The sequence below is a fragment of the Panthera leo genome, chromosome B2 (assembly GCF_018350215.1).
Source record: "Panthera leo isolate Ple1 chromosome B2, P.leo_Ple1_pat1.1, whole genome shotgun sequence".
Lineage (NCBI taxonomy): Eukaryota > Metazoa > Chordata > Mammalia > Carnivora > Felidae > Panthera > Panthera leo.
In genome coordinates, this window is record NC_056683.1 from 34652422 (window position 1) to 34673904 (window position 21483).

Below are 21483 nucleotides of genomic sequence, written 5' to 3' on the forward strand. Positions count from 1 at the left end.
AAAGAGATAACCCTAGTACCTACCTCAAAGGAGTCGTGAAGATTAAATGAGACAACGAGGCCTCAGAGCCCGGCTCAGCCCTCAGCACCAGAAAGTGCTAAGTGTCAAACATGCTAAGTGTCATAAACGAGAACACTGTGGTCTCAAGAGAACTTCAAGACTCCCATGACATAGATTAGACATTTAATGAAAATAAAATGTATTTGGAGAGCTTCAAAAAAAAAAAAAAAGAAAAGACTCCTATGACATGGATGGAGAGAGCTGACTCTCCAAAGTCTTGGACAGCGGGGGCAGTGAATGTCTCCAGTTGGCAGAAATGAACTTGCGTTACCGTGGTTTGGAGAGAGGGAGATACAGGTGTTCCTCCGCAGTGGCACCCTAATTTGAACATCTCTTGAATGAGGAGATATTCAGGGATGGCCTTTTTTCTGTTTAGCAGAGACTCACGTGGAGGTCTTTTGACCCTGCTCCCCTCCCCACCGCAACACACACAGAAAACAAAACAAAACAAAATACAAAGTAAAACGAAACAAAAACAACTTTTAAGACTAGTGGGTGACAAGTTCGCAGCTCTTGCACTACCGTAGGGTCCCCTCAGTAGTGCGAGGAGAGTCTGTAGGGCGGGATAGGCCACAGCCTGGAAAGGGGACAATACTGGTTTCTACCTTGGAGCAAGATCCCGAAGAGACTTCTGGTCCACCACAGAAAACAGAGAGAAAAGAGCAGAGGCAACGACCCTGAGAAAATTCTGAGGTTCCAGAGAACTTTCTAGATACATTCCCTCTCTGCCTGTTTTATCTCCAGTCGATCAGTAGATCCTTCAGTGACAAGTCAGGGAGATTGTGCCTGGATTCTGGGAAGAGGCACACAGGGGCAGGGTGAGGCCGCAGTCCTGGAAAGACCCCCATGGGTACCTTGACAGGAACCCAGGTATGAACCGCAGGAAGGCACTGCTGTTTCCATGGCAACCTGATATAAGCTGATATGAACTTTTAAAGCCAATTTAGTAAACTCTTCGGGCTAGAAAAAGGTCTGTGTGAAAGATTGTTATTATCCGTAGAAGAGTATTGGCTTTGAGGTTTTGTTTTTTTAAGTGCTTACTAGGTCAGAGTGGTTTTGCCTTTGGCAAAAGCCTGTAATGCATTCAGAACAGAGTAGAAAAATGTGAATTTTCTCACACATTCTAGTTCCAGTTTCTGTTAACATAGACTGTGGCCTATGGGATAACCATCTTTATTCATTTCTCTGTCCATCCAACCATCCAACCATCCAGCCATCCAGCTGGATTTATTGAGTGTCATCTTTATCCTGGGCTCGATTTCTAATTCGGAAAATAAGAGGATTTCGTCTGGTTTCGTGTTTTGACCTAGGCTCCTAGAATCTTCGGCTGCTTTCAGCAGCCTCCTTCCTAGGGCGGGATGGGGCGATTGGGCAGGGTCTGAGACCCCACTTGGCTTCAACCTAGAACAGCCCTGTTTCTAGCTGTTGTATATATCGGATTTCCGCTCGAGGTGTCTTTTGAATAAAGGCTCCCCGACTGAAAAATCGCTGCCCCAGAAGGTCTCTCTGGATCTTCCAGTGGCCACGCTGCGGCTTCAAGCCAAATCGTTTTTCAATCAATGCCCCTGCCGTGTGGGGTATGGAAATAAAAAGGTGAATAAAACCAGGGTCACTACCCCTCAGGGGCACGCTGTCACTGTGAAGAAACACTGAGATCGCAAGCGCGAATGGGTAAATGACTGTTGTTAAGATAATAAGAATTTTTATTATTATAGTGCAGTCGGGCAGTCAGGATACACCCACAGGGATAGGCAGCCTATAATTCAGCCTACAATTAGGGACCAGGTAGGAGCTGCACACTCCCAGGTGCTCCATGCAGGGACTCCGAGAATTGCAGGGCTTTCCTGGGAACGCAGCTCTGCTCGCCGCCGCCTCCCCTGGGGCTGCTGCGCCGCCCGCTTCCCCCCTGCTTACCGCGCCCGCTGCTGGGAAGCACGGCCGGCGGCGGGGGGTGGGGGGGGGTGGGGGGGGGAGGAGATGGGGGGCGCCTGGCGGTGATTGGCTGAGCCGGAGGTTGCTAGGCTACCAGTCCGCGGGAGACTGGGGCCGCTCAGTCCCATCCTCCACCGCAGATCTACCCCGCGCCGCCGCAGACCCCATCCGGGCACCCTGTGAAGGAGATCCCCAGCAGTTTAAGTTGTCGGCCGCCACGTGCCCATCTTTCTAGGATTTTTCACTTAGCAAGAGGCCGTGTGGAGGAGGGGAAGAGAAGCGGGTTTATTCTCGGGGCACCTCGGATAAGGTGCTTCTCTCTCTGGACCTCAGTGCCCTCCTTCGATTCCTGAGGTTCATTCATTTATTCATTATGCATGCATGCAATCATGTTTATTAAGTGCCTACCGTGTTCCGGGCACCATATCGGGCGCTAGGGACGAAAGGATAAGCCAGATTGAGACCATCCTTGGTCTCACAAAGAGATGGGGGAGGGGAGGGGGGAGAGGCATTAGATTTAAGCAAATACATAAGATAAACATATATCTTATTCCTTCCTCCTCAGTGATACTTCTAAGCCCTGCCCCTTTTCCCTCCTAAATCTGTAGAGCCCCCCAAGTTGGCAAGAGAGGGAGAGAGTGTGGATAGCAACAGCACTACATTACAGCTGACCTAGCACCTTACTGCACCCTGAAACAGAGGCACACTGTCCCGTCTCCACGGTGTTTTTACTTTGCTCCTTTGCATCCAAAAGTGAGCCTGAGCCCACCTCGATAAAGATGTGGGGGCAGGGATCATTGTCCCCAGTTCAAAGGAGAAAGCCGAAAGCCAGAAACATCAAGAAGACTTCTCCGTGGTCACAAGGAGAATTCCTGGCATAACTGATAGAGCAAGTACTCTGTGCAGGCACCTAAAAAGCGATCTGCCTCATCACAACCCAGTAAGGTAGTATTATTCCCATTTGATAGATTCTAAAATTGGGACTGGAAGAACTTACTTGACTTGCCAGTGATGGCCCAGATAGTATGTGGCAAAGCTGGGATTTTAACCACATCTCCCTGGCTCCACAGCCTGCCCTCTTTCCAAGAAATGGATCTGGTCCTAAAAAGAGTAAAACGACTCTCTGAGTGGCTAAGACCCGGAGTAGCTTCCAAATGCCCTTCAAAACCTCCCAGTCCCAGGATCTTATGTATTTCTTTTTCTATTGAAATTCTTGGCACGACAGATGCATAAAATTTGGTCAATTGGCCACAGTTATCAATACCGTTGACCCTGTTATCTATCCATCTCTCTGGGATGACCTTGCCTTCAGGCTTTTACTAGGTAATTAAGTCAAGTAGCTCTTCCCTGGGAGCATCTCCAATGCTTGCTTTTCCTCCCTGTCAGGTTTTTATGTTTCTTTGTTCACATACTGAATAAATATTGAACGCCCATCAAGTGTCGTGGGCACTTGCTTGGTGGGCAAAGGTGAGTATGGCCCATCCCTTGTCCTTGAGGCGTTTCCAGCTTCTAGCAAAGGTTTCTGAAGGGCCTTCCGCAGGCGGGGTGCAGTGATAGGCCTTAGAGAGGCGAGGACCATAAGGATCTTCCCCCAAAGAATCTTCTTCTTGGCTTGGGAGACAGACTGCACTTAGATAATAAAAGGTGCGAAAGGAGGTGGGAGGAAGCAGAAATGAATGTGGCAAGTGTGGGCTGGGGTGGGAGAGCCAACCTTGAGTTTCCTGTGGTGCTGCTTTTAAATCCCATCTTGCTGTGGTCAGTGTGGGATACTGTGTCTCGGAGCCCAGCAGACTGCAGCTTGGAAGGAGGCCTTTAAATGGGAGAAGGTGCTGGAAAGTACAGAGATAAAGAAGCAAGCTAAATTTATCCCTCCTCCCAGCATCCAGCAATTGCTATGCTAAACACTTGACTCTCTACCAGCAGAGACTTGTTTAACCAGAAGATTAGTTGCTTCTCTCTCGGCTGGGAAAAGAGGGAGAAAGAAGGGAGAGAGAGACAAAGAGAGACAGAGAAAGGGATGGTCAGAGATGTTGACGACAGGGACACACACAGAGAGCCCTCGAAAAGGAAACAAGGAGAGGCAGAGATAAAGGCATCCTTTGCTATACAGTCCCAATGCGCAGCAAGAAAGAAGGTTAAACTGGGCACCCGAGTGGGAGAAATCAGACAATCTCCTGTCCCCTCCCTCCCTGGCTACATGATTCTGGCTTGAGCACTGCTGATTTCAAGACAGCGCCATTTTCAGATGTCAGTATATTGGAGAGGTCTATACTATTTCTATTATCTCGGTCACTGCTTTGTCCCTGTCACCCATCACCACTCATGAAGAGCTGAGAGTAAGGTGTAAATGGATAATACACAAATGCCATGATTCAAATAAGCATTGCAAGATGAAACATGCATGCCTTTGACCTAGCATTCCCACCTCTAGGAATTTATCCTGAAGAAAATAATTAAGAACAAGACATAGGCGCGCGCACGCACACACACACACACACACACACACACACACACACACAATTAGCATGAGATTCTTCACTGCAGCATTGAAAAGCAAAGAAACATAGAAAAGCATAGACAAAGCAAAGAAACAAAATAAATAACCGACCCCTACTGGGGACTTCCTCAGTAAATAATGGTACAACCTTACAATAGCTTTCCACGCTGCGTGTAAATTGGGTTATAAATAGGTACTTACTGATGTGGAAAGACATGATTTATTAGGTTCAAAAAAACCAATCAATTACAAAATAATGTATATTATATGACTCCATGTATGTATTCTTATAAGTAGAATACATGTAATAAAATATATAATCCGGGAAGACATAAACTAGATGTTAATCTCTGGTTGGAGGGATCCCAAACCCTTCAATTTTTATCTCTTTACTTCTCTGCATTTTTCAAAATTATTTTTTTCCACGAAGAACATGTGTTTCTTGTGCAATGGGAGCAAATTTTCTTCCAGTGGTCCCAGTGAGCATCTCCTGCCAGGAGTTCAGGTGTGTGGGGGCAAGCTCAACCAGGGGTTCCTGGCCCACAGGCGTTGTGGGAAAGGCCACCAACCCATGCAAGGCCACTCAAGCTGCTCATTGAAATGGCATGCCCCCACCCTGGTTTGCCTCCCCATCCTGACTGGTCTTGTGGGCGAGAACTCTGTGACCTAGCCTCTTGGCGTCCAAATGCGTAGTCACTTCACTACTGGTGAGCTGGCCATCGCCCTCCCTTGAGGGAAAATGCTGTTGGTACAAGTTGTTGGCACATGGTAAAGCCGGCCTTACCAAAACTGCAGGGCCTTCCCACCTGTCAGGAGCACCCTCCCCTGTAAGAGGGTGACAGCTACGATGCTCTGTCGCTCAGGTCAGTCCCTACTACACATATGCAGCTGTGATTCTGGACGTCGGTGGGGGGAGAAAAGAAGGCTGTCACCATGGCAACCCAGCTGGCTCAGCCTCTGGGATCAGTCCAAAGCCCAGGGGAAGAAGGTGGGGTTTAGAGTGGGAGCAAACACTGCCTGGCTCTCCGACCTCAGACAAGGCACTTAGCTTCTCTCTGCCTCAGTTTCTACATCTGTAAAACGATGCTAAATCTCTTTATCCTATCCACCTCCAGGATTAACGGGAAATAATCTCAACTGTAAAACATGAAGGTGTAGAGAGTCCCGAGCTTTGGTTTGTCTCTAAATTGCTGTGTGTAACTTTGGGCAAATCACTTAACCTCTCTGTGCCTCCTCAGCCACTCTGTTTGTAAGTAGGAAAATAATATCCACCGCGATAACTCCCCAGATATATTGCCGGGCACCCCCACAAGAATCTAAGAATCTCCACGTTGGAAGGAATCTTAGCACTCACGCAGGAATCTCTTCGATAAGTCCTCTGACTGAGGTACTTGCCCCACCTCTGCTTAATTACCTCCAGGGCCGGAGAGCTCCTGACTGCCCAACTTCCCAAATGCTATTTCTGCTTCCGATTTTGCCAGAGGGTTTGCACAGGGTAGACATTAACAGCAACTGGTGAGTAACAGGTACAGGCCCGGCTCTAGAAGCTTGTGGCTTAGTGGAGTGGGAGCAGGATGGGTTCTGGGATCTAGGTTAAAATCCCACTTTGTGCTCTCGCCAGGGCGTTGACCTTGGGCCAGTTATATTATCTCTCCAAGCCTCGGTCTCCGGATCAGTAAGATGAGGTTGGAAATACCTACCTCATAGTGTTGCTGTGAGAATCTGGCAAGATTGCAGTTTCTTTTTGAGCTGACAAGCCTAACGTCCCCAGGGGAATTCTGGAGACAGGTTACACCTTTCTCTGCAATCCCCTGAACAACACATCTGCCCTTCAAACCCCATCTCGCATGGGTAGGTCCTTATGCAACCTGTTCTTCCCAGAAGGAGGGAGAAGGTTCCTCTCCCCATCCCGGAGACCTGGCCTTTGTACTCCACACCTCAGGGCCTTCTCTCTCTCACGCCTGTACCAGGGGCTATAAAGGGAAGATGACGCAATTGTTTCAAGACAAAGTTCGCCTCAAGGCCAGTGCCCCTTCCCTGCTCACAGATTTAGTGGGCACTAAGCAAGTGTCACAAGGTGTCACTTGGTGAAGGCTTTCCACCGTATCAGTGTTTTAAGAGGAATCTCACCCAGGGCAAAAAGCCCCTAAGACCCCAGAAGAATGTAGTCCAGTGGTAGATTTCCAGATGTGGTGACTGGACGCAGGAGAAAACAGTGCGGGGTAGGAAAGCGGTCCCCTACCCTCGATATGAAAGGAGGCAGGATGCCTGGGTCTAGTTCTGCCATTGACTAGCCGTGGACTCTCTGGAGCCAGTGACTTCATTCTTCGCGCCTTGTTCTCCTCGTGCGCAGAACGACAAGCCGACTCCGGGGACCGGCCCTGCTTCCGAATTCTAGGGTTTCCCATCTGTTGGAGACGGCGTGAGGTGGCATAGTCATCAGCGACCCCTCTTGTCCAAGAGCTGCTGACCGCCGGCTCCTCTCTGCTTCCTCCACAGATGAGTACCTCAGGGTCCTCAATGTAGGTGTGGCCGAGGTGAAGAAATCCTTCCTGGGACCCTTGTCCCCATCTTGCAAGATGGTGCAGATGATGAGGCAGTTTCTGTACAAGGTCCTGCCTGAGGACTCTTACAAGGCCGCCACAGGGAAGCTCCACGTGTCCCTCACTCGGTTCACAGATGGAGAGAGTGTCGTGGTTTCAGAGTACACATCCAAGGAAGAGCTCATCGAGGCAAGGGGCGGGGCCCAGGGTGTGGGGGCGGGGCTCAGGGAGTGGGGCCCAGTTTGTGGAGACGGTCCCCCATTCTGTCGCCTGTCTTCCAACGGCCCTTGATAAAAAGGTTGAATTATCACCCAGTGGGGCATCGCTTCGGAAGGGGCACTCTGTGCACTGTCTGATGCTCATTAATATAAATTTCAGTCATGAATGATTACTGTTGGACAGCGCTGTGGGTCTGCCCAATTTTCAGGACAAAAGGGTTAAGGGGCCCCTTCTCCGGGCCCCTCCCTCTGTCCCATATCTCCACCCCCTTCTCCTCTCCTGAATACAAGGCCCTGCCACCCATCCTCACAGCCCCACACTGGCACGGCCATGATCGTGGCCGTGGGGGAATGAATAGGCAGTGGGTGTGGACACCTCCTCCACCTACTTCGTGTCCCCTGGGTTTATTAGCACTCAGCTCTTCAAGACTTTTCTCTCCAAGCCCTCTTCTATCAGCTCCACTCTTACTCATGCCAACCAGAGCAAACCACAGAAAGCAGGCCTCTGTGCCTTTGCACCTGCGGTGCTCTGCCTGGGATGCCCTTCCCTCCTTCCCAGCTCACTTCACCTGCTTGACAAGACTCCAGTTGCTCTTTCTGGGTACGTTCCATCATCACCAGCCTGCCCCACACTCCCCTGGGTTGGATACTCCTCTTTTGGGGCCACAGTGCCCTGGCTCATCTCCATCGCGGCACCTGTCTCACCATGTACTGTCATTAGTAAATGACATGCTTACTCTCCCTCGTTGGGCATTCGTTAAGGGTGGGCATCTCACCCTCCTTTGATTCCAGAGCCTGGACCTGGCCACACACACATGAATGGTCGTTGGGTTCCACTGGATTCTTGGAGACATGGTGCTAGAAAGGACCCTGGAGGTCACTGAGGCGGCTCCCTCTCTTTAAAGCTGAGATATCGGGCCCTGACTACCTAGTAGGGTAACGAGGACCCAGCTAGTTAGGGCCAGGCCAGGAATTGAACTCGAGGCTCTGCTCCCCAGGGCAGTGCGTCTGCCTTGGATTTAAGAAGGGCCAGGATGGTGGTGACCCAGAAGCCTGCTGGTGAGCCCTCCCTACCCGGCTGCCAGCGTGTCTCAGCCCCTTCTCTCCCCACAGGCACTCTACTGCAGCTGCTTTGTCCCCGTGTACTGCGGCCTCATTCCTCCAACTTACCGGGGCGTGGTGAGTGCTTTGGCGTGGGAGGGGGTGAGCCAGGACCCAGGGGTGCCTCGGGTCCCTATGGCCCCCATCTGGGAGGGTTGGGGGTGGTCTCAGGATTCAGTGGAAAGACCAAGAGTTGGAGAGATTCTTGTGTTTTTCTACTTAGAATTCCCAGTGTAGACGGATTTCTGGGGCTTTAAGATGAACTTCCCCTCCCTATATCGGGCTTCACTCTGGACCACCAACCCATTATTGAGCCTGGCTAGTCAAAACTCCACAGGCTTGCTGGATTTTCTCATTCTTGACAGAGAATGTAGGATACAGATCCTGTGACATTGGTGCCTGGAACAATGGGGACCTTTAACGTCATCTAGGCTAGTGCATATGAATCACCCAGGGAAGTCTTGTAAAATAATGCAAAATCTGATTCACTAGGCCTGGAGCCAGAGACTCTGCACCTCTAACCAGCTTCGGCTGATGCCAGTGCTACGGGTCCAGGCCCCACCCTCCGAGGAAGAGGGTCTAACTCATGCCCCCTTCTCATTTTATATAGAAAGAAAATAAGACCCAGGATTCAGCTAGTAGATGGAGCACATATTACATGTCAGCTGGGTACTTCCCAGGCACCCCAGAGAGTTAGAGCTTCAGGATCTGTGGTCCTGTGTTCATAGTTGAGGAAACAGAAGCCCCAGGAGGGAAGGGAAGTGTGGTGGCTGGTGGCCAGGCCATGATCAGGGGTGCCCTGGAGAGTGCTGAGGATACCTGACCTGAAAGAGGGAGGCAGTGTGGACCCACGGCGGTCTGGAGAGACCTGCACGGACCCACCTTGTGTTCACCTTCTCAAAAGGCCACGGGAACAGGCTCCATTCCCAGGGCCCCCTTCAACAGTTGAGTGGTTCAGGTGGGGTAGCCTGGGGGGGGGGAGGTGTATGGAGGAGCATTTGCTCCTGCTCTATCCAGAGTATGGAAGGCCTTCTCCCCACAGAGGCCTGGGAGCCCCACCTCAGCACCACTGAGACGGCTGTGGGGACACAGTGTAGGGACAGAGCACTGGGCTGGGAGTTTGGGGGCCACCGTGGACACACCACGCACCCACCTGGACCTGGGTCTCAAGGTTTGTCCCAAGGGACCCATTTCCTGGGTGTACTCCCTGGGTGGGGAAGAGGACCTCTGACCCCAGATGAGCATTTATCACTCTTCCTGCCCCCCATAGCGCTACATCGATGGGGGCTTCACGGGCATGCAGCCCTGCTCCTTCTGGACCGACTCTATCACCATCTCTACCTTCAGCGGGCAGCAAGACATCTGCCCCCGGGACTGCCCCGCCATCTTCCACGACTTCCGCATGTTCAACTGCTCCTTCCAGTTCTCCCTGGAGAACATTGCCAGGATGACCCATGCCTTGTTCCCGCCAGACCTGCTGGTGAGAGGACAGACGTGGAAGGGAGGAGGACTGGGAGAGGGGGGCAGGGACTGGTGGTGAGGACTGGGAGAGGGGGGCAAGGACTGGTGGTGAGGCCGGGGAGCCAATGGGGCCCACACAGCTCCATCTACGTCTCCTTAAACTTCCTTCTAAACCTGATTCCTGGCCTTGCCACGAACCAGCTATGTGAATGAGACCCCTAAGTGCTCCCAGTCTCAATTTTTTCCCCCCTGTAAAATGAGATATGTCAGAACTGCTGAGAGAAATGTCACCTGAGCATTTCCCCTCTGACATGTAATGTAGGCATCAGCCATGATGGCCCATGGGCCAAATCCAGCCGGCGTCTTGGTTTTTGTTTTTATTTTTAAATTTCCAAAACTGCTCTAAAAAAATAAAGTCTATTTTTTTTTACTGTTTATTTATTTTTGAGAGAGAGAGAGAGCACGAGTGGAGTAGGGGTGGAGAGAGAGGGGGACAGAGGATCCAAAGTGGGCTCTATGCTGACAGCAGAGAACCTGATACGGGGCTCAAACTCATGAACCGTGAGATCATGACCTGAGCCAAGCTGGATGCTTAACCAACTGAGCCACCAGGTGCCCCAAAAATAAAGTTTGTTTTAAAAAATTGTTTTTTTTATCACTTACAAAATACATGTCTTTCTTCAGCACAGAAGTGTGATCCTAGAAGCAGGCATCAAGCTTTACTCATTTCTTTGACTATACTCACCGTGTCTACAAAGGGCATTGCTGATAGAAGGTTCTCAGTAATTGTTGTTTGAATGATAACTCCTCTAAGCCAGTTTTGTGACTTACAGTCTAATTATTATTTACAAAACTCACACTCAAAACCCTATTATGCTTAGCCAGGCTATGGATACACAAGATATTTTATTAATCCGATTGATTCTTTGTCCTCCAACTGTTGCATTAGGAATTCTAGCATCTGCCTTATACTAGTTTATCCATAAAGATTATGTCTACTTAGTTTCATAAAAGCAATCCACACGTAGGCAGTTCAAGAAAGATGGAACAAATGCATTGTATTCATCAGAGCCTCTGGAACTCATGTTTCTGCTTACAATCAGTACTTCCATTCTCAAGGTGGCGTGGGTTTTATTCTGGCCTGTGAGCTCAGAATAGGCTTTCCATTTTTAGAGCATTGTAAAGGAGAAGAAAGAGAAGGAAAAGAGTAAGAGGAAGGAGAAAGAGGAGAAGAGGAAGAAGAGGAAGAAGAACAGGAAGGAAAACAAGAAGAGGAGAGGGAGAGGAGGAGAAGGAGGAAGAAACAGAAGAAGCAGAAAAAGGAGGAGGGGGAGAGGGGGAAGAAGGAGAAGAAGAAGAAGGAGAAGAAGAAGAAGAAGAAGAAGAAGAAGAAGAAGAAGAAGAAGGAGGAGAAAGAGGAGGAAAGAAAAAGAAGAAGGAGGAGGAGGGGAAGGAGGAAGAGGAGGGAGAGGGGGAAGCGGAAGAGGAGGAGGGAGGAGAAGGAGAAGAACAAGAAGAACGAGAACTAGAACATAAAGAACAACAAGAAGAGACAGAGACTATCTGTGGTTTCCAAGCCCAAAATATTTACTATCCGGCTCTTTATGAAAAGGCTTTGTGAACAATGTCATGTAATCCTCCAGCATCCTTTGCAGTAGATATTATTATTATTATTATTATTATTATTATTATTCCCATTTTAAAGGTAAAGAAACTGAGGCTGTGAGAGGTTGTATCTACACAGCCAAGAAGTGGCAGCACTGGAATTTGAACCCAGTCTCCAAACTCTGTTCTTCATATGGCCCAAATGCACCTTCTCTGGTTCTATTAGAAACATCTCACCCTCCCCTGCCCAGGGGAAGCTGTAAATGGTTTCACAAACTAACGCACCGTCACTATGGACACATGATCAGGAACTGCTCCCCACTTCTTAGCAGATAGTGAGGGATGGGATGCTGGATGGGCACATTTTGAAAAGCTCATCAAATAAAGCTCAAGGGCAATGAAAGTAGCTTCTTTGGGTGAAGGGACGTCGTCTGTCTCCATTGCTGCAGCCTTAGTTTTTTCTCCCGCTTTCCCTCCTTGCAGATCCTGCACAACTACTACTACCGAGGGTACGAAGATGCCGTTTCCTACTTGAGGAGGTTGAGTAAGTAGCAAATGGGGCCCCAAGGAAGAGGTGGGTTGGGGGTGGGGCAAAGACAGGAAGGGCGGGGCAAAGACAGGAAGTAGAAGGGCTCAGTCGAGGAGGCTTCCCCCCAACTTTGTGAACTAGAGATGCCCTTTCCCAGGAGTTCCCGAAATGGGTGCGGGGATCCGGCAGCTTGCATTGTCCGGGCCAGAAATTGGGATCTTCGTGGAAAAGTGCTTTTTAGGGTAACTGCGGGGTCAGTGGATAAGCTTTTGTACAGGTATGTTTCTGGATTTAAGAACCATGTTTAGGAAAACACATAGCTCGCATCTTCCTGGAGGGATTCCATTTTCGTGTCGTTTCATTTTATATTCTTTCCAAGACAATCGTATTGTTAATGTAGAACTAGAAATGACTAGTTTATATTTGTGTAAGACTCCCAAGTGACATATTGATCAACAAATGAGAGGGAAGAGCCTGTGCCCTGTGTTGGTTTAGCAAGTGTGATTCCTATACTTGCACCTCCTCCGTGCATTCTTGTGTGGAAGATTCCAATGGCGTGTATTACATACGCTAACTCCATGAAGACCATGGCAAACATCTTTGATAAAAGGAAAGAAACAAGGCTTTTTTCATACTTAGAATTGTGCCCATAGGACATATTTCCAGAAAAAAAGGATTCCTGGATCAAAGGAAGTGTTTTTCCCCCCGCGTTGTCATATGACCCTTGCGATTGTCTTTTTTGGCAATTGTGTGATATTTCATCGCAGTTGTGCAGCAAATTTTGATCATTCTTTTGAGTTTCCAAATGTTCACTATTATAGGGAATGCTGCGGTGAGCTTCTTGTGTATATACTTAAAATATATATATATTTTAGGAGCGAGATTAAGGGATCGAGCGTGGGTTTCCCCCCCCCCCCCCCCCCCCGTAGGATGTATTGACTTTTTTTCCTTCAAAGTTGCTTCCTGCTTGCCCAAGTTCCCCTTGTCCTGACTTTTTCCTTTCTCCTGGGTCCATTCTTCCCTCAAGGGGTAAGAGAAGCAAGAGAGAAGGATGGAGGTAACATGGGTTCTGGAGGCAAGGCCTGGGCCAGGATTCTCACTCCCCCCCTCCCCACCAGCTGTGTGAACTCAGGGAAATCACTTGCCTTCTCTGTCCTGATTCCTAATCTGTAAAGAGGCTTAAATCCTGATTCCTGACCCGTACTAACTGTGTGATCTTGAGCAGGTAATTCATCTCCCAGCACCTCAGCTTCCTCATCTGTAGAAGGAGGCTGATCAGAATTTTATTCCTAGACACAGTCAATCCAGCCCACTGACCCTCTGACCTTGGAGACACCTCTTCTCAGCTCTCTGCAGGACAGGCTCCCCCTAGCCCTGACTCTTCTCTGACAACTTCCCCGCTCCACATTTACATGGGTGACAGATGTGAGGACTGATTCCCAAGTGTCCAAAAGGAGGACCACCCAAGGGGTGGAGATGGGTCTCACCTACAGAGCCTCAGGAATAGGAGGGGCTGGCGAGGGCCTGGGGTCCTTCCCACCACCAGCTGGGGAGCCCCTTCACTCTTTCCTCTGTGATGGCGTGTACTAGGGGACTTGGGGTTGGGGGATCCCCTGATCTGGGGCCGGGATTCTAGAGCAGATACCAGTCCCTGCCTCAGGAGACCCGTCTACACCTCAGGTTGCAGCCTGGCTGCCTGTCTCTCCCCTAGAATTTCCTTCTCTTCCTCTCAGGGAAAGCCCTGGGGAGAGTTATGAAGTGCCTTGCTAAGCATCTCTGGTTTCCCCCACTTCTCAGTAGCCCCTCTGCCAGCCTCTGGGAGGAACCCAGAGCCATCGCCCCCTCCCCCGGCCCCATCATTTACATGATGGTGTAAACGGCAGTCTCAAAGCCAAGGACAAGACTCAAATGGTAGCATTTCGGGCATCCGCTAAAGAATTAGGGCTGTGTGTGGAGCATGGCGGGTTTTCCCAGAGGTCCTGGACTCACTCCAAGTAGGAACAGGCACAACTCATAAGGAAGAAAATGCCTCGTGCCGGCTACAGCTATTTCTGATTGCTCTTCCAATTTGCCAGTGTTGGCATGGCTTTGTCCGTGCGGCCTTCAGCTCCACCCCTACATCCTCTTGGGTGTGGTGGGGCTGGATTTTCCTCTCAGCACCAGATGCGAGCGGGAGGTATGACACATCCTGAGAAATTGTGGCTGGTGCCCAGAGCCACACTCTTAATTCCCACCTGCCATCTGGGAACAGAAAAATGGGAGTCCGCTCCAGCCTTCCGCCCTGCTGGTTTCTGGAGAGGGGGTCAGCTCTGGCAGCAAGCCACACCCGCAGTGTCGCCCTCAATGCCTCCACCCGCCTCCTGGCATCCCCCTTTTCCGCCCTCCCAAGGACTCACATCCTCCTAATTATTCCTGCCGCCAGGCGAGCTTCCCTCTCCACCCTTGGCCTCCCCCGGCAGCAGCCTTCTGCCAAAGGCAAGGGCACTGCCTGCTGGCGTGCTTGAAAATCCACATTCCCCACACAGACGTGTGCATGTGGGCGTTGAGTGAGGTTGGAGCTCAGAGGATGCCCTGTCTAAAATATCCATCTGGCATCCAGGCGTGCCTGGCCAGGCTGACCGACTCCCTCCTTTCCTTCTTTCCTCCTTCTCTTCTTCCCTTCCTTCCTTCCTTCCTCCCTCCCTCCCTTCCTTCTTGGCCTTCTTGCTTCTTTGGCACCTTCCTCCCTCTCACAATTTAACTTCTCTCTCTCTCTCTCTCTCTCTCTCACACACACACACACACACACACATACACACGCGCACACACACACTTGTGAAACCAGCCTCACAGTCAAGAGAGTGAACCATCATCCATCATGCCCGAAGTTTTCCTCCACCTCCTTGGTGACCCCTCCCTCCTCCCCCTACTTCCTGTCATTATACACATTTCCAGTATGGACTTACAGTATGGACTCTTTTTGGTCCGCATTCTTTCACTCAGTATAATTATTCTGAGATTCATCGTGTTATTGCATGTATAAATGGTTCATTCCTTTTTCCATTCCATTCCATTTATGAAGATACCACAGTTCGTTTATCCATTCCCCCATTCATGGACATTTAGGTCGTATCCAGTTTGGGGCTCTCATGAATAAAGCTGCTGCGAATACTCATGGAGGCTTAGCACAAACGCATGCTTTCATTTCTCTTGGGTTAATACCTAGGAGTGGAATGTCAAGGTGGTATGGTGAATGTACATTTAATCATAGAATTCTATATACGTATAACCAGGGTAAACACACATAGCGTAGAATTTACTGTCTTAACCATTTGTAAGCGGACAGTCCAGTAGTGTTAAGTATATTCACATTGTACAACCCGTCTCCAGAACTTTTTTCTCTTGCAAAACTGAAACTCTATACCATTGATCAACAACTCCTCATTTCTCCTTCTCCAAAGCCCTAGAAGCCACCGTCCTATTTTCTACTTCTAGGAGACTGACTACTTTAGATACCGCATGTCAATGGAGTCATACAGCATTTGTCTTTTTGTGACTGGTGTATTTCACTCTCATAATGTCCTCAAGGTTTATCCATCTTTATCTATCAATGAACAATTTGGATTGCTTCTTCCTCTTGGCTATTGTGAATAATGATGCAATGAACGTGGATGTGCAAATAATCTTCGAGATCCTGTTTTCAATTCTTTGGGACGTATACTGACTAAGGACATATACCCAGAATGTATGTTTAACTTTTTAAGAGACTGCCAAACTATTTTCTGAAGTGGCTGGACCATGTTACATCCCTACAGCAGCGTATAAGAGTTCCAGTGTCTCCAAATTATCACCAACGCTTGAAATGGTCAGTCTTTTTAGTTTTAGCCATTTGATTGGTTGTGTGGTGGTATCTTGTTGTGATTTTAATTTGTATTTCCTTAATGACTAATGATGTTCAGCGTCTTTTCATGTGCTTATTTGCCATCTACATATCTTCTTTGTCGAAGTGTTCGATTCTGTTGGTCATTTCCCACTATTTAAGAATAGTTCTAGATTCACAGAAAAAATATGAAAATGGTATGGACAGCTTCCATATACTCCTCATTCCCTAGTATAATGTCTCACACCCATGAGATGTTATAGTATGGTACATGGAAAATTTGGTACATAGTATAGTGGAGTGTTTACAATTATTTCACTAATATTGATGTTATTATTAATTGAAGCCGTATATTCAGATTTCCTTCCTTTTTAACCTAATGTCTTTTTTCTGATCCAGGATCCCCTTCAGGAGACCACATCACATTCTGCCATGGTGTCTCTTTAGGTTCCTTGTATCCGTGACACTTTCTCAGACTCTCCTTGTTTTATGTTTGTTTTTCATGTTTATTTTTGAGAGAGCACAAGCGGGGGAGGGGCAGAGAGAAGGACAGAGGATCTGAAGTGGGCTCTGTGCTGACAGCAGCAAGCTCGATGTAGGGCTTGAACACACGAACCGAGCTGTGAGATCATGACCTGAGCCCAAGTCAGACCCTCAACCGACTGAGCCACCCAAGTGCCCGACTCTTCTTGTTTTTAATGACCTTGGAAGATTTGAGTACTGGCCAGATATTTTGTGGAATGTTCCTTAGTTGGGGTTTGTCTGATGTTTTCCTCATGATTAGACTGGGGTTCTGGGTTCCAGAGAGGAAGACCACAGAGGCAAAGTGCCGTTGTCGCCACATTATATCGAGGGTACATACATGCTATCCCCATGGCATATCACCCATGATGTTGACCTTGCACTTGTCTGCAGTGGTGTTTATTGGGTTTCTCCACTGTGAAGTTGCTCTTTTTCCCCTTTCTATACTGTGCTCTTTGGAAAGAAGTCACTATGCACAGCCCACACTTAAGGGGTGAGAGTTAGGCTTTACTTCCTTGAGGGCAGGGAATGAGGGCAGGGTATCTACATAAATCTCTCTGCTTGGGAGATTTGTCTCTTCTCCCCCATTTGTGTACTTCTTCAATCGCTTGTTTGTTTCAGTATGGACTCATGGATACTTATTTTATACTTTGGGTTATTTTTCAATCTTTATTTATTTTGCTACTCACATTGTTCCAGCTTTGGCCATTGGAAACTCTTTCAGTGGGTCCTTTTGCCCATCTGAAAATTGAATTGTTTTATTTAAAAGCTTTTATATATTCTTTTTTTAAAAAAGGAGAATGGATAATGATTTATTTCAATTGATACAAAATTTAAAAAATATACAGAATAATGTATATTTTTATAGTACATAAATTTGGAAAGTACAAAATTGTATAGAAATTATAAAACTCAAACTCAGGATAGGGTATGTAGGAAAGATAATGGGAACATAGAAGGCTTCTTCTATACCTGGAATAGTATATAGTTTTTGCTTTTTCATTTGACAATAATTTAATAATTATTTAAATGTTTAAGAAATTAGGAGCACTTGGGTGGCTCAATCGGTTGAGCGTCTGACTCTTGATTTCGGCTCAGGTCATGGTCCCAGGAAAATGCCCTTTATTAGAAATATGACTTTCAAATATTGTCTCTCAGCCTGTGATTTCTCTTTCCAATTCCTTAACAGTATTCTGAAAAGGAGTTTTTCATTTTGATAGGGCCCTTATTATTAATTTGCTTCCTTTATGAATCATGCTTTTGGTGTCTTACCTAAGAAATCTTTGCCTTACTCAAGATCACAAAAATGTTTTCTGTTTCCTTCTAGAAGTTTTATAGTTTTTTGGCTTTTCATTTGTGTCTATATTCCATTTTGAGTTAATTTTTGGATGTGGTTCAAGGTATAAAACAAAGTTGTTTTTTTTTTTTTGCATATGGACATCCAGTTCCTCCAGTATTATTTACTGAAAATACTACGCTTTCTCTAATGAAGTGACTTTGCACCTTTGAGTAAAGTCAGTTGTCTATATATGTCATGAGTCCAGTTCTAGACCTTCTGTTTTGTGCCATTGATCAATTTCTCTGTCTTTATGTCAATGTCATGCTGTCTTGATCACTGCTGCTTTATAATAAATCTTGGTATCGGGTAGTCTTAGTTCTCCAACTTTGTTTTGTTTGTTTTTTTGTTTGTTTTTTCAAAGGTGTTTGGTATATTCCAGGTCCTTTCCAATCCTATTTGAATTTTAGAACTAGCTTGTGGATTTCTACACAAAATACAGTCGTGCAGTACTTGTCTTGTCAAGCCATTCTCTCCTCCTCTGTAATCACCACCTCAAGACTACCCCTCTCCCTGATCCCCAGCAGAGGGATTTGTATCCAAACAACTTCACAGAAAAAAACCAAAGCCAACAGAGGGAAGTTCTCTCAACTTTGCACTACCGAATATACAGACTCACCCTTCTCTGTCTCCCTCTTTCCTCGAAAGTTAAAGGAAGCAACCCTCTTCTTGCCTAAAACCCACACCCTGCCTGTGCTCAGACCCCTTCACCATCTCAGGACTCTTGAGTCATCCATTATTCTATCTCTCTTTTATATATCGAACCCCCACCTCTCGACTGGATTCTTACCAGCAACTTACTTTGGTCTACAGAAAGTCTACATCTTTCTTGCCTATTTTAGAAACTTGGCCTGGGTTCCGCCCTTCCCCCTCTCCTCGCTCAGTCCTTACTCCCTCTTGTTCTCACTGTGCTTTTCCTCCCTGGGCAATCCCTCCACAGCCACCAGCACAGCTGCAGTTACCATCCATAGATGAGGCTCCCAAAGGTACACCCTCACCCTCACCCCTTCTCTGAGATCCAAACCCATGTATCCAACTGCCCATTTGTCATCTCTCCTTGGACATCTCTAAGGCCCCTTAAAATCCACATGTCCCCAAACAACCTCATAACCTGTGCCCTCCTCACTGCTCCCCCGACCCATCCCCTCCATGGTCACCCTCTCAGCAACCAGTGTCCATCTGGCTGTGCAAACCAGCTACCTCCTCTCTTCCCTCAATCAATCCAGTGCCAGTTCTTATTTATTTTACCTCCAAAACAGAATCTTCTTTCTATCTCCTTCCAGGTGCAAGCCCTAAACACCTCTCCAGAGCAGCCTTACAGGTTTCCCTGGGTCCCCTAGGCCCTTCTCAGTGAGTCTTCATTCAGCAGCCACAGTGATCTCGCCAAAGCCAGAGGTAGTGCAGCATTGCCCCACCTATAAGTCTTTCATGGTCTCCATGGAAACCAAGGGCCCTCAACGTTGTCTACAAGCATGGTCTGGCCCCTGTGGCCTCCTCAGACCTATCTCTCCCCACAGTGCCCCCACCCCGGTTCTAACCACACTAACCTTTCAGGCGCTCCTCATGCCCCCTTGAACTTGTGGCATTTGTGTGTGCTGTTCCCCCTGTTGGAAATGCTCTTCCCCGTCCATCCTGACCCCCACCTGGACCTTCACTCGCCCTTCAGATCTCAGCTCAAATATCACTCCCTCAGGGAAGTCCTCCTGATTAAGTCCTCCCTGCTTCCCTGTCTGCTAACATCATGTTTCACTCTTACCTAGAACTTGTCTTGGTTACAGCTTGAGATTATTTGGGGGGGGGGGTCAATGCCTGCCCCCATGCTAGACTGCACACTCTAAGAAGTCAGGAACCATCACACTGTTTTTGTCCCCTTCATTCCTCAATGCCTGATATAATGCCTGGCACATATATAGATGCTCAATAAATACCCATTGAATAAGTGAATCAATCCACAACCAAATAATATAAATTTGAGTAAGTAAAGAAAGGCCATTGAAAAGCACTAATCCTGCTTATGAAAATAATTTGGGAAATCCCTTTTTGCAAACACCATGCTGATGCCAGGGGTTAGAAATGCCACCTGTGACCCCATGCTGTTGTTCTCCTAGATGATGCTTATCTCAATTCTCCCTCCAAGAGAGTGATGTTCCCCCGCGTAGAAGTGTACTGCAATATAGAACTTGCCCTTGGCAATGAGTGCCCTGAAGGCAGCCAGTCAAGCCTCCAGACAGAAGAGGAATCCATACAACTTCACGCACAGTGGGCTCCCAAAGAGGAAGGAAAGGACAGCCATGGTCCACTTGTGTTCTCGCCTGTGGAGAGACCTGAATCCACACGTGAGAGTCCTGTAGAATCACCCGTTTCACCAACTGGCTCTTCATTTGAGCAGTCACCTGCCACTGCGCTGGCCTCATCACCATCACATTCTCCAGCTGACCCGATGCCTGCATCACTCCCAGCTGTGCACTTAGCACTCAGCTCAACACCTGTCCAATCACAGCAGCAGGTACAAACGACCGGATCACCACCAAGATCCCCATCCTCCCAGTCATCTGTGTCACCCAGGCCACCGGCTGTAGTGACATCTCCAACATTGCCCCAGTGTTCTCCTTCAGCGTCACCTACACAGCTACCCATGGAAGACCTGGGCCCAGAACAGCCCCAAGGTATGGACACTTCTGGCTTCTCACAGAAGAAGCCAGAAGTATTTCTTATGTCTGGAGCCCCTTGGCAAATGTGCAACAACATGGTAGCTGATAACCATTGCTTTAGAGGGGTGCAGTGGTGACGTGAGCAGTTAGCTTTAGAGGCTTTACCTGTTTTGAGGATAGGCCACCACAAGGGGACAGTGTTCTTGACATTTGTTCAGGTTTTTAGTCCAGTGATTTTCAAAGGTTGGTCAGAGGCCATGACAGCAAACTCATCACCTGGGAACTTGTTAGCAATGCAAGTTCTCAGGCCCCACCACAGACCTACTGATTCAGGGAGTGGGACCCAGGTATCTATATTTTTTACAAGTCCTCCAGGGGGTTCTTTTGAGAACCATGTTTGAGAAGCACTGTGCCAGAAGGTTTTTATTGTGATAGCCACTGTGCTGGGGGAGGGCTACTCAAAGAGTGCTTTGTGGACCAATGCTGGTCCCCAAACTATTTGTTACTAATTTACAATGAAATGAGCAGAGGTTGAAAGTAAGCATTTAGGACTATTTTTAGCAATAAATATTGTCAGGACATCCGAGAGCTTGGTCATTTTCCTACTAATTCATTGTATTTCACAAAAGTACTAGTTCCATTATGGATTGCAAAAAAAAATATATATATATTTTTAAAAACTGGTTCTTCACAACTAATATCTTCTACAGACAGCTTGAAAAGTACTGCTCTTGAGTCTTCAAGGATGAAGAATTTTCAGTTCCTCACTCAAGAAATCTCCCCTCCAGCAGAGGGGATGACAGAGATACCAGCCTCAAAAATACAGAAAAAATTAGTAACTGCTACATCACTAACAAAAATGGAGCGTGGGAGGTAGTCAAGTAGTCATAGAGATTAAGATCACTTCTGGGGCGCCTGGGTGGCTCAGCAAGTTAAGCATCTGACTTCAGCTCAGGTCATGATCTCGCAGTCAGTGAGTTCCAGCACGGCATCAGGCTCTGTGCTGACAGCTCAGGGCCTGGAGCCTGCTTCAGATTCTGTGTCTCCCTCTCTCTCTGCCCCTCCCAACTCGTGCTCTGTCTCTCTCTCTTTCAAAAATGAATAAACATTTAAAAAAATTTTTTTAAAAGATCACTTCTGTCTGAGGTAATTGATTAAGGAAATGCTTC

At 47.8% G+C, this 21483-nt stretch overlaps 1 protein-coding gene across 3 annotated transcripts in view; it reads left to right on the forward strand.

Annotated features, from left to right (window-relative positions):
* Positions 1 to 832: 832 nt before the first annotated feature.
* The window catches only part of PNPLA1 (patatin like phospholipase domain containing 1), a 29490-nt gene continuing 8839 nt past the window's right edge, over positions 833 to 21483 (forward strand). For 2 of the 3 annotated variants that reach the window (XM_042938571.1, XM_042938572.1), the window contains exons 1-6: positions 2139 to 2346; positions 6989 to 7221; positions 8364 to 8429; positions 9622 to 9831; positions 11901 to 11961; positions 19772 to 20329. In XM_042938571.1, coding sequence (XP_042794505.1) covers positions 7069 to 7221; positions 8364 to 8429; positions 9622 to 9831; positions 11901 to 11961; positions 19772 to 20329 — 1048 coding nt within the window. In that variant the 5' untranslated portion in view covers positions 2139 to 2346; positions 6989 to 7068. Of the gene's footprint in view, positions 931 to 2138; positions 2347 to 6988; positions 7222 to 8363; positions 8430 to 9621; positions 9832 to 11900; positions 11962 to 19771; positions 20330 to 21483 lie in introns of those variants that run through there. The other variant, XM_042938573.1, reaches the window with a different exon arrangement.